The sequence below is a fragment of the Telopea speciosissima genome, chromosome 1 (assembly GCF_018873765.1).
Source record: "Telopea speciosissima isolate NSW1024214 ecotype Mountain lineage chromosome 1, Tspe_v1, whole genome shotgun sequence".
Taxonomy (NCBI): Eukaryota; Viridiplantae; Streptophyta; class Magnoliopsida; order Proteales; family Proteaceae; genus Telopea; species Telopea speciosissima.
In genome coordinates, this window is record NC_057916.1 from 3,957,179 (window position 1) to 3,970,017 (window position 12,839).

At 40.1% G+C, this 12,839-nt stretch overlaps 1 protein-coding gene and 1 pseudogene across 4 annotated transcripts in view; both read right to left on the reverse strand.

The window, feature by feature from the left end:
* LOC122640697 (ELAV-like protein 1) overlaps nucleotides 1-12,839 on the reverse strand; it is a 30,945-nt gene that overhangs the window by 4,737 nt on the left and 13,369 nt on the right. For 3 of the 4 annotated variants that reach the window (XM_043833949.1, XM_043833936.1, XM_043833958.1), the window contains 6 exons: nucleotides 6,812-6,866; nucleotides 4,595-4,671; nucleotides 4,298-4,412; nucleotides 4,057-4,220; nucleotides 3,800-3,904; nucleotides 1,405-1,686 (listed from right to left, as the gene is read on the reverse strand). In XM_043833949.1, the coding sequence (XP_043689884.1) occupies nucleotides 1,405-1,686; nucleotides 3,800-3,904; nucleotides 4,057-4,220; nucleotides 4,298-4,412; nucleotides 4,595-4,671; nucleotides 6,812-6,866 (798 nt within the window). The remainder of the gene's footprint in view (nucleotides 1-1,404; nucleotides 1,687-3,799; nucleotides 3,905-4,056; nucleotides 4,221-4,297; nucleotides 4,413-4,594; nucleotides 4,672-6,811; nucleotides 6,867-12,839) is intronic. The other variant, XM_043833942.1, reaches the window with a different exon arrangement.
* On the reverse strand, nucleotides 22-974 carry LOC122662516 (annotated as a pseudogene).

The window sequence follows — 12,839 nt, forward strand, 5'->3', positions numbered from 1 at the left end:
AACAAAAAAAGAATCAGTTGGAATCAGGCCCTTCATTTCTTCCAAGCATAAACCAGCAATGAAAACCCAGATGGACTCTGCAACTCGCTCTCCTCTGTACTGGCCCATTCCAACACAGAAGAACTGCAACCAGACGAAGCTGAAGACATCAAAGATGACGACGAGCTCCCCGTCTTCAACAGACTCTTCTTCATCTTCTTCCACTCGAACCCATTCATCCCAAACCCACACAGCTGCTATTGCTGTTGCGGCAACATTACCATCTCATCCTCCAATTCCTCCATTTTCTCGAACCTGAACATGAACACGGCATGCCCATTCTCAGCACCATCGAACATCCAGTTGTAAACGTGCCAAGACACCTGAATGGGGACCCCATCCACTTCAATCCTCTCATTCCCTCTGAACTTCCACTTTAATCGCTTCACCTGCAAAACCCTCTTCCTATCGATGCTGAAACAAAGTCTGGGTTCATCCTCTGAATCCACTCTGCAATCAATGGAGATATCTCTGGTCTTACCCCCAAATCTCGCTTTCGCAGTGTAATACTTGTTTCCCACAACATGCTCCCTCCTCAGAATCAAAACCTGGGATCTCGCTGGCTTTATTGCTCTGGTTCTGCTGTAAGCTTCGTTGCAGGAGTCACCCACAACAAGAGTCATCTCGCCGTCGATGACAACAGCGGCATAGAATCTAGACTGGGGTTTTGGGCCTGAATTAAATTTGACTTTGGTGAGATCCCAGAAGATTTCAACCTTCCTTGTTGGGCTACTGAGATTGAATCTCTTAGAACCACGTCTGCGCCAGAAGAGAAAGGGCTTGATGTAGAGGCGGAACGAGGACAGATCATCGTCATGATCGTCGAAGCAGAGGTTGATATGGAGAGCTCTGCCGACGACGTTACGGCACCACGTGAGAGCGAAGACGCCCAGGTCAGTTTGGTAGACGCAGGTGGTGAGATTGGTGCTGCCGGAGAAGAAGAGGAGGAAATGGGAGAAGAAGACGCAAAAGGGAAAATAGGGGAGGGCAAAATTGGAAAGAATTATATTAAGGGTATTTTGGGGTTTTAAAAAATTTGTACATGCCACCCCATCATTTAATGACGTTTTTTAACGGTTAGGGTACGGTTGATAGAATCTTGGGAAAGTAGGGGAGGGCATTATCATTATTCAAAACTTGGATATTGGGTTGATATTAAGGAAACTTAGAGGGGAGGGGGATGATATTTCCCCATTAAAATTTATAGACAAGAGGTGAATATAATATATATATATATAGGCTGACGATTGGCACACAGTTGACCCTGTGACTGGGCACAACTTCCTCTCAGGATCAGTATTCAGGCCTGTGATGCAGTCCCTAATCCCTATGTATCATAGAATAAAATAGGAAGATAATATTCACCTTGGGAAGATATACATCCAATACATGTCCAAACTGACTGAAATGCAACCGCACATCAATAGCAGTGGCCTCAACTGGAATGCGTCCAATGAAAAGTTTCTTTCCCCACTTAGAACTTGAAGCAGTAGATGGATGGGTGGCATTCTCCCCTTCAGTTGTGGCTCCAACCACCAATTCATTAGGAGGCAGGCCATGTTGACCTCCAAAATAGGGAACTGGACTCACAGGAATATGTCCTGTATCATGCACATGATCTGTAGGAGACGCAGAGTCTACAGCAATCTGCAATCAACCAAATTTTGACAGCATCAGTATCACATTGATGTATAAAAAAAACTAGACGGAAAAACTAGCACATCTGAGTGTAAGATGCCAGAACTTAAAAAGCTCCCACATAAAGAAAAACAGTCTTCATGCATAAAATCAGCAATCCCAAACACACCAAGTAAGATGTGACATAGCAAAAATGTGTTGCCTAATCAATCTTGCCTCGGTATGTCTCCCATAAAATGGAGAGACACAAGGATGATATGGCTCAGTGGGTAAGCCACAAATCTTAATATATACAGAATATTAAAGTGTTTGAAGTAAAGGAAGTTTTAAAGAAGATGAAAATAGGTAAAGCCAGGTTCAGATGATTTCCAATAGAGGTTTGAAGAGCTTAGGAATTAATGGAATACCTTGGCTAACGAAATTGTTTAATAAGATTACAAGGCACAAGAAAAATGTCAGATGAATGGAGAAAAAGTAGTGTAGTACCGATTTATAAAAATAAAGGCGACATTAAGAGTTGTAATTACTATAGAAGAATAAAACTTATGAGACATACTAAGAAATTATGGGAGAGTAATTGAAACCCCCTGAGACAAGAAACTAATATTTCGGATAACCAGTTTGATTTTATGCCAGGAAGATCTATGACAAAAGCTATTTATTTTCTTAGGAAACTAATGAAAAGATTTAGAGAATGTAAGAAAGAAATCCATAAGGTCTTTATTGACTTGGAAAAGCTTATAATACAGTCCCCAGAGTGTTAATTTGGTGAGTGTAAGAGAAGAAAGATGTTTTAAGTAAATATGTAGACATGATTAAAGATATGTATAATGGTGTTGTGACTAGTGTAAGAACTATGGGGGTAGGGTAGTGAATTCCCAATAAAAATTGGATTACATTAAGAATTAGCTTTGCGCCTGTATTTGTTTGCGTTAATCATAGATGAGCTGACTAGACATTCAAGATCAGGTCAGTTAGTGTATGCTTTTTTGCTGATGGTATAGTCTTGGTGTGGATTGACTCTCCTGGATTGCATATTGTGCCAAAAAGGCACCTCTCTCTCCCCCCCCCCCCCTAGTTGTAGATTGTGGGCTTGTCTTAGCCTTTCCCCCTTAGCTTGTAGTTGGCCTGTGGGCCCTTGAGTAGGATAGACCAAAAAAAAAGTCTTGGCGGATGTAAAAAAAAAGGTAGGGATAAATGCCAAGTTAAAATTATGGAAATGCATCTTGAAATCAAAAGAGAGTCCATGGTGAGTAACTTTAGTAACAGTAGTACTGAAAGTGGGGTAGTGAAAATTGATGATAGGGAGATACTGAAAAGTGATAATTTTAGGTACCTAGGTTCATAAAAGAGGAGAAATAGAAGGCGGTGTTACACAGAATTAGAGCAGGGTGGATGAAGTGGAAAGATGCGTCTGGACTCCAGAGTGTTGTGTGATTGACGAATCCCTTTAAAACTCAAAGGAAAAGTTTGTAGGACAGTTATACAAATAGCAATAATGTATGGAGCTGAATGCTGTGTAGAGAAGAGACAACATATAAACCAACATTTAAATAAATGAAATGAGGATGCTGAAATGGATGAGTGGAAAAACTAGAAAAGATAAAATAAGTAATAAGCAAATTAAGGCTAGTTTAGGAGTAACTCAAACACATGATAAGTTGAGAGAATGTTGTTCAAGGGGGCACGGACATGGACAATGGAGGCCTTTAAATGCTCCAGCACGGACATGAACAACGGAGGCCTTTGGATGCTCCAATAAGGAGCAGTGATATGATTCAGATTAGAGGATCTAAAAGAGCCATGGGTAGGCCTAAATGACCCTAGGAGAAGTGGTGAGGAAAGAAATGCATAGCTTAGGGCTAGCAACAAGTATGCCTTTGAATAGACTAATTGGTGAAAAAAGATCCAAGTAGTCAACCCCATTAAGTTGGGATAAGGCTGAGTTGGATTGAGTTGGATAACCCACAAAAGGGTATCCACCAAAAGCATCAATTAAGTTATCAAGGATTCATGCTTTTAAGAGGTTACAACCCCCAATAGATTCTGCCTTTCTAGTAGTGTAATTCTTCTTCTTTTAATATATTCATGTAATGCAATACTAAAGGAGAATCTAAGACACCTCTCGACCATGAATAAAATGTCTACGGCGGGCCACACGTGCAGCTGAAGCTTCATCTGCAAATGTTACGAAACCAAAGCCTCTATGAGAAACTTTCTTCGGATCCTGTTTACCAACACAAAAGATGGAATGAGACAGTATCTCAAGTGACACTTTAAACGTCACTTAACGAAAAAGTACGTGTGAAGACCATAATTCAATATGGTAAAAAATCCAGAAAAGTTTAGCCTTGAGAAAGGAAGAGTAACCATCTATACCTTTGGCAGGTAAACGTCAACAACCCATCCAAACTGGCTAAAATACGCGTGCAAATCATCAGATGTGGCTTCCGCAGGAACATGACCTATGAACATCTTTTTCTTGGTTCTTGTGAGGGAACTTTCGGCAGCATGTCCACCGTTGTTCCCAACTGAAATGGTATCTACAACCAATGCATACCCTGAGCTAAATTGGCCAAATGAACAGAAGAAGAAAAAAACATGTTGGCTGGATGTTCACTTGTTAATATTCTTGAATAGGTATCGCTTTTCTTACTTTCAACTATATTGGACATTCTGAAAGTTTGTGGCATCTTGAGATAATGATTAGAAACCCTGGATCCTCTGAATTCCTCCTGTAAGAACACCCAAGGACTACCATCTTCTTAGGCTGAGGAAAATAACACAATTCTGGCAGTCACCAGCAGAAGTAAACTTGCAGAATAGTATGAGAGATATTTGCTTCCATCTACTTATAAATGTGGCACTATATGTATGACTATGCAGTTTCTTATGCACCATGTAAACAACAGCATACCTTTGGAGTTGCTCGATCCACAGCAATTGTAGAACCGCCAAGTTCATGTGTCTCTGACATTAGCTGGTCTACGGAGTCTGCAGGCATGGTAAATTAAATCATGAGAATTTGGATCACAACTAAACTTCTTGTATCACAAACAAATAGCCTTCTTGTACTAGCATCTTTGATTTTAACTCTGTTTGACCCAATTCAACATGTCACATTTGCAGCATTAAAATGTCTCTTGCTCTGTTGCCTAATTTGGCTCTAGTTTAACAATCTATAAATTAACATGAGAGATAAAATTCACGTTTTTAGGCCCTCTCAAATATTTTAGCAGTTCTCATAGGCATGGTTTAAAGTATCGGTCTGTATCATATCGTATCAGTATCGGTAGGTACCGATACGATACATACCAATACGTATCTCTTTTTTTAAATAGTATGTCTCGATTGATATCGTATTGTATTGACCGATACGATACATACCGATGCTTACGATACGTACAATAAAGGGATCTGTGGGAGTATCGATACTGATCAATATGTATCGGCCGATACGGCTCGATACAGACCAATACTGGTCGATACGAACCGATACACGTCGATATGGCCATTAAAGGCCCATGTGACTATCAGATTCAATACAGAGAGTCATTTTGAGGAAAAAAGGGGAAGGAACTCCGAAGTTGGGCCGGTACACAACATCATCCTAGTTGCACCTATTCCTGAAGACCCTTCCAGATATGAGTTTGAACCACCCTAACACTCTTCATGGTAATAGACTATTACAGCATGTAAGAAGCCTCATCTTTTATAACAATTTCAATTTAATGCACTTGTCTCGTTATAAATTGTTCTCTATTTTAATGTCAATGCATGATCCATGTTATATATTGTTTATTTATATTCTTTTTTGCTCCAAAAGTGTATTTCCATGTGTATCTTGACCATAATTAGCAAAAACGGGAACGAAAAAAAAGTCTTACGGTACGGGTTTTGAACGGTAAAAAATTGCAAACGGACAGTCAAATAAAACGGTCAAAAAAACAAAGAACGGTAAAAAACGGAAAACGGACAATACGGGTTTTAAACGTTTATATTTCAAAAAACCAGCACTGTTCTCATATAAATTGAGGAATTTTTATTTGAAATACATGCTTCTATTTTCGGTATCCGTGCATTGACCTTGATTTGAAGGTGATATCATGAAAAACATAGCCCTTCGAGTCATCTTTAAGTCGGTGAAAGAATCAGGCCAATCAGAGTTCGGGAGAGAGAGATATGATCAGTTAAGTCCAAGGTCTTAAAAAAAGCCAAAAAAAGGGGGAACGTGTTTTAAACGCGTTCAAAACGGGAATGCTTGCCGTTTGCCTTTTTACCGTATGTTTGGGAAACATATGGCAGAACATGTTTAAAATGGTAAAAACGGGAACATGTGACCATTTCCATGCGTATCTTGTGTATCTCCGATACGATGTCTCTTAAAATCACCCTTCCGATACGATACCTGATACCAATACTTTAAATCTTGCTCATAGGGCAAAGCTTCTATGACTACTTTCCCCTCATGTAGTCGCCGGCCTTCCCCAGAGGTGTAAAGCGATCTCGTACTAAACGATATGACAAAAGAGAAGGTTCAGTTCAAAAGATACCTGAGAATTGACAATTTACGAATTATTGATAATGTTATTCAATTTGTATATTTTAAGGTGTTCCTCCTAAATTTTAGGGAACATACTCCAATATTGTGCAGCCTAGGTGCTTACCCAGCCACCAGACCATAACCTTGGTAGTTGGTACCACAACAACTAAGCATTGCTGTGTCATTTTGTTGGACATACAATGTACAATCTGGATTAAATGCTCATATTGTGAACTGATGACAAATTTACACCTATTTTTATTAGTAACCAACAAATTTATATGTGCAATATTAAATCACATATTCTTAGGCAACAAATAATGGAAATCGAGAAAAGCCCGTCACCAAATTGAAGGCCAGTCTACACTTGAGCAAGTAATTTCTTTCAGACAGTTAAAATTTTCTTTCAGTGTTGAGAAGACTTGAAGAACAACAAATGCATGCATGTATTTGAATCTAGTTTATTAGATCTCAATGCTATCTGTTGTAACAAAAGATAGTAATTCAGATCCCATCATGCCAACCTGTAAGATGTAAGTATCATTAATACCTCTTGCATCAATGCTATTAAACAGAAGCTCTGAAAAATACCATGATTTTCATATGTGACAAATCCAATTCCCCGATGTTGCTTTGTTACAGGATCCTGAAATGCATTTAAGATCAAAGAAACAGCTCAAGGAAAGGATAGAAGCAACAGTAAAGCCACCTAAAACTAAGATACTTCAAGTCTTTTTAACCAACTAACAAGCAGCTACACATGTAATTCTGCTAAATTGTTGCTGTCACTAGATCCTAAAATGCATTAAAGATCAAGTTAAGCAGCTCAATGAAGGGCAAAGTCAATTGTAAATGACCATAAACAAACACCAATGCAGATTGCCTGAATTAGATCAATAACAGATTGGACCACTCCACCTATTTCCACTAGCAATATCAGGTCTTTGTCCCCAGGATGAACAGTTCCACCATTTGGATCAGTTGAGCTTTCCTATTACATCAATATGGACAGACAGATAATGTAGCTGATCCTGACGACCCATCAGAACTGTTTCCACCCAACCTCTGCCAGATCAAGCACCAGAACATCCAATCCACTGACAGAATTAGACAATAATGGGTCAAGCTCAACCATAGTTCGAGAACTTGCCGAGTTTCTCGGTATTTCAAAAATCCGAGACGAGATGGGGGTCGAGTCACAAAAGTACAATATCTCGCCGAGATCTCGGTTTGACATAGGAAGATGCCCATGTAGGTCCTTTATATGAGTGCCAGATCTCGAGATCTTGCTGGAAATTCTTGGTATACAGACACCTATCTATGCCAGGAACCAAGACAGCCACTTATTTATGCCTAATATCATTTAAGTAAATGTTTTTGTATTTGTATTTCATTTGTATTTGTATTTCATTTACTTAAGATATTATTCATAAATAAGCAAATACCCCCTATTTGAATCCAATAAAAATAGTTAAAAAAATCAAATTCCAAAAGAAAAAAAAGTCAACCCCCCAGTTCAAGAATAAAAACTGGATTTTCGACGGTAGGTGCAATTTTCAACTTTCTAATGCTGGGGTTTTTCTTAGATCTAAAAATTCCATAAATCTTATTATGGTAAAACATTGCTAAAAACCAAAAGTGCAGTAAAATATTCATTTGTTTTGATGTCCAAAAAACTATTTTCATTCGAGTGATTTTTGACAAGATTCCACACGAATTAAGTTTGACGGTACATAACTCTTTCAATATAAATCAGATTTTAGCAATCTAAAGCTTTGTTTTGAAAGCTTTCCAACAAGTCCAAGATTGGTTAAATCTGATTTATATTGAAGGAGTTATGTACCGGTCAAACTTACTTAAATAATATTAGGCATGAATAGTGTTTGTCCTGTGTCTGTCTTGGTTTCTAGCATAAGTAAGTGTCTGTCCTGCTTTCCCACTTACTGAAACTCCTATTTGGACTTTGTTTTTGCAAAATCTGATAGTGTCATTGTGTTTAAATGGCCTAAAATAGGCTGAATACCAAGTTTCAGACCCAAACTAGGTCTAAAACCCACCGAGATGAGGCTTCGAGTCGAGAAAAAAAAAAGAGCACCAACTTGGCGAGATCTCGACTCGACTCCGTTTTTAAAGGGTCCGAGTTGGCACCGAGACCCGAGTTTTCGAACCTTGAGCTCAACTTGCTAGTGGATTGGACTAGGGCTGTCAGCAGGAGGTCAGACTTAGAGCAATCCTAATAGAACCATATTTGGATTGATTTACTAATTTGATTATCCAAAATTCATTTAATAATCTGATGGATTTACACAAGAATCTGTGTTTGACTGTTCATATCCAATTACCAATCAGGTAATAATCGACCAGAGTAGATTTCCTCCCCCCCCCTCCTCCAATTCAATAATCAAACAAATCTTTCCACAGTTAGGCCAGACTTAGACCATCCATGTCAGCCACAGACAGCCTGAATTGAGATAGAATCTGGCTCCTTAACAGCACTAGATTGGATGATCCACTGCATATTAATTCAGGTAGTCCAGATTGGGAAGTACAGGCCATCATGTATTAGATGATGTTTCCCCTTAATACTACATTGCTACCCATCAAGGTTCCAATTAGTTAATCAGTAATTACATAGGGAAAAGGAGTTGCAATGTCACAAGGAAAAGTGCTTTTGGACTTTGTTAAAACACTGTAGAACTGAATGCTTAGATGATCAACATAGATCATCCAGGCCCTTTATTTATAATAAACTGAATTAGAACTAGTCACAGTAGAAGTAGGAATGCCACCTCAGCCTAATCCTATTAGGAATTCCTAATCCAACTAGGAATGCCAAAATAGAGATCGGCTGAGGGGGAAAAAACAGAAAAAAGAGAAAACAAATAGAAGGACAAATCATAATACAACTAGGACTAATTACACCTATCGGGTGAGTAGCCTATTTCAACACTCCCCCTCAAGTTGGAGCATAAATATCAACCATGCCCAACTTGACCAGAATAGGATGAAAAACCTTTCCACTTAAGCCTTTAGTGAACACATCAGCAAGTTGGTCAGCAGACTGCACAAAAGGAACACACACCAGCCCCCCTTCCAACTTCTCTTTAATAAAATGTCTGTCAACCTCCACATGCTTGGTACGATCATGCTGAACAGGGTTGTGAGCAATGCTAATAGCAGCCTTGTTGTCACAATATAACATCATGGGAAGAGGAACAGGAGTACCAATATCATGTAATAAACCCTTGAGCCATAACATCTCACAAATACCTTGTGCCATAGTGCGAAACTCAGCTTCAGCACTAGACCTTGCCACTACGTTCTGTTTTTTACTACGCCATATAACAAGGTTGCCACCAACAAATGAGCAATAGCCAGAAATGGACTTTCGATCAGAGGAACCAGCCCAATCTGCATCAGTATATGCTTTGACACTAAGATGACCATTTGGAGACAAAAGAATTCCTTTACCCGGTGATGACTTCAAATACCGAAGAATCCGAATAATAGCATCCATGTGAGAGGAATCCGGATCATGGATGAACTGACTGACCATACTTACAGATACTACAATGTCAGGTCTTGTATGAGACAGATAAATGAGCTTACCAACCAATCTCTGATAGCGACCTTTATCAGCTGGTGTTCCCTCCTTTTCTTTAAGTCTGGTAGTAGCATCCATAGGTGTATCAACAGGATGACACCCTAGCATCCCAGTCTCAGTCAATAAATCTAGGATGTACTTCCTTTGAGAAAAAAAGATGCCTTTAGAAGACCGAGCAACTTCTATCCTGAGAAAGTACTTTAGGTTTCCCAGATCCTTTATTTCAAATTCTTGTCCAAGGTACGTCTTCAACTGGGTGATTTCATGACTATCATTCCCTGTCACCACAATATCATCCACATAAACTATTAGGATGGTTACCTTTTCACCATTTTTCTTGATAAACAGGGTATGATCAGCATTGCTTTGCTTGTAACCCACAGAGACCATTGTCTTGTGAAATCGTCCAAACCAAGCACGGGGGGACTATTTCAGCCCATATAAAGCACGCTTCAATTTACAAACTTTCCCGCTGGTTTTACCGCAAGAGAAACCTGGTGGAATGTCCATATATACTTCCTCGTCAAGTTCTCCATGGAGGAAGGCATTCTTCACATCTAATTGTTGTAATTCCCAGCCCAGATTCACTGCACAAGAAAGTAGCACTCTGACGGTGTTTAGTTTCCCAACTGGTGCAAAAGTCTCCTGATAATCGATCCCATAAGTCTGAGTAAATCCCTTTACAACCAAACGTGTTTTGTATCGATCCACAGTGCCATCTACCTTCTGTTTCACCACAAACACCCATTCACATCCAACTGGTTTCTTTCCTGGAGGGAGAACCACAAGTTCCCATGTATCATTCTTTTTTAAGGCTTGCATTTCTTCCATCATTGCTGCTTTCCACTTTCCATCTGTAAACGCTTCCTGCCAATTTTAAGGAATACGAACAGAAGAAAGAGAAGAGACAAATGTACGAAAGGATGGAGAAAGGGAGTCATAAGAGACAACATGAGAAATGGGATGCTGGGTACAAGCCCGAATACCTTTACGATGAGCAATAGGTAAATCAGGAGAAGAAGGAGAAGATATGTTACCTGGGGTTTGATCTGGTTCCAGGGTCGACAACTGTGGTGGTGCCGGTGCTGTAGTGGATGGGAGCTGCTTGTATTTGGAATTTCCCCTATGATAGGTTTTGAGATTAGAGTAGTTAATTTTCTTCTGAAATTCCCTAATGGTTTGTTGGACTGGAGTCATCTCCCCCTGAAGGGAATTGTCACCAATAGGATTTTCAACATCTTCTAAGTTCTCCCCCTGGGGAAAATCCTGTGGGGAACCAGCAGAGACATTTTCTAAGTGCTCCCCCTGGGGAAAAACCAGTTGGGCACCAGCAGAGGGAAGAGGGATGGACGCAATAATCGGTTGAGGGGTGGGATCAACAGGTGGTTGGTCCCTAGTCTGGGTCTGTACGGGAAGGTCAACCATCACATCTTCGCTGAAAGCCTCCCCCTGAAGAGGTGTGGATTGATAATAGGAGAGAGATTCATGAAAGACAACATCCATACTGGTGAAAGTACGACGTGTAGGAGGATGGTAACACTTATATCCTTTTTGGGATGGAGAATATCCCAAGAAAATACAACGGACCCCACGGGGTTCGAGCTTGCCAGGAGAGCGAGTATCCCGAACATAACAGACACAACCAAAAACTTTAGGTGGGACGACAAAGGAGGAGGAACCCTACAGTAAAGAGGTAGGGGTGTCAAAGTCAAGGACTCGGTAGGGAGCATACTGATGAGATAGGCAGCAGTTAGGACAGCATCTCCCCAATATTGGGGAGGGATAGAATGGGCAAACATAAGAGCCCGAGTCACCTTAAGGAGGTGGCGGTTTTTTCTTTCAACCACACCATTTTGAGCTGGGGTATCGACACAACTGGTTTGATGGAGTATACCATGGGCAGCAAGGTAGTTTTGGAACTGACCATCCATGTACTCTTTACCATTGTCACTCCGCAATATCTTGAGAGTGGCATTGTATTGGCTTTGAATCTGTTAGAATAATGTACTCCAGAATACCGTGGGGGTATTCTGGTCCTTTTGGGGGTATTTTTATGTTATTAAGTGTTATTAGCTTATGTCGGTTATGTGGGTTTTAGTCCCACATTGCCTAGCTTCTATTATTTGTAACTTCCCCTCTATTATAAATAGAGGGGCCTTTCTATCATTAATACAAGCTATTCCATTATTTTATTCCCTCTCTCTGACCCACGGTTCGACCAACATGGTATCAAAGCAGGTCTGATCTAGGTTAGAAAGAAAGAAAAACCCCTCTTTTTCTTCGATCGACTTCTTCCTCTTTTCTCTCTCTCGGTTTCTCTTTTTTCAGGTTTTTAGCCTCCTTTTTCTTGTAAGAGGGCAGCACTAATGAGGAAAACCTAAACCAATGATTCAGTTGCTGCCCTCCCACAACCAATCTATTGTTGAAGGTACAACAAATTTTTTTTTCTCGATTTGCCGTTGATCGAGGGGCTGGAGTTTAGAGCTATCGTTCTATTGCTGCTGTCGTTTGCTGGAATCGATTGAAGTTGGGCTCACTTTTTATTTGGGTCAGAAAATCTCTCTGTTCTACCCACGGTTCCTTTGGTTGTATCAATTGGGGAATTTTTCTGGTTACGATTACTTCATCATACTCTGTTTCAGATCTGGCTCTTGAGCCACTGCCAATATCGTTACTTGTTTTTTTGTTGATGGGTTTTCTGCCTTGGTGAAGAGTCGGAAGGTTGAAGAATCTGATGACTGATATTTTGCATCGTTTGCTGTTGCCGAAAATCCTACAGTTTGGGGATTCATATGCTGCTGCAAATCCTGGAGAGCTGAATACTTGGGTTCCCAGAATTTCTTCGCCGCTTCCACTGATTATGATCTATCCTTGCGGGTTTTCTCTTAATTTTTTCTTCGATCGGTGCGACTGATGCTATCGTTTGCGAATTTCTCAGCCGGAGAGGTTGTCGATTTGCTGATCGAAGAAGGAGAGGGTTGTGGTTTCTTTCTTGTTTCTCGTTTACAAGAAAAG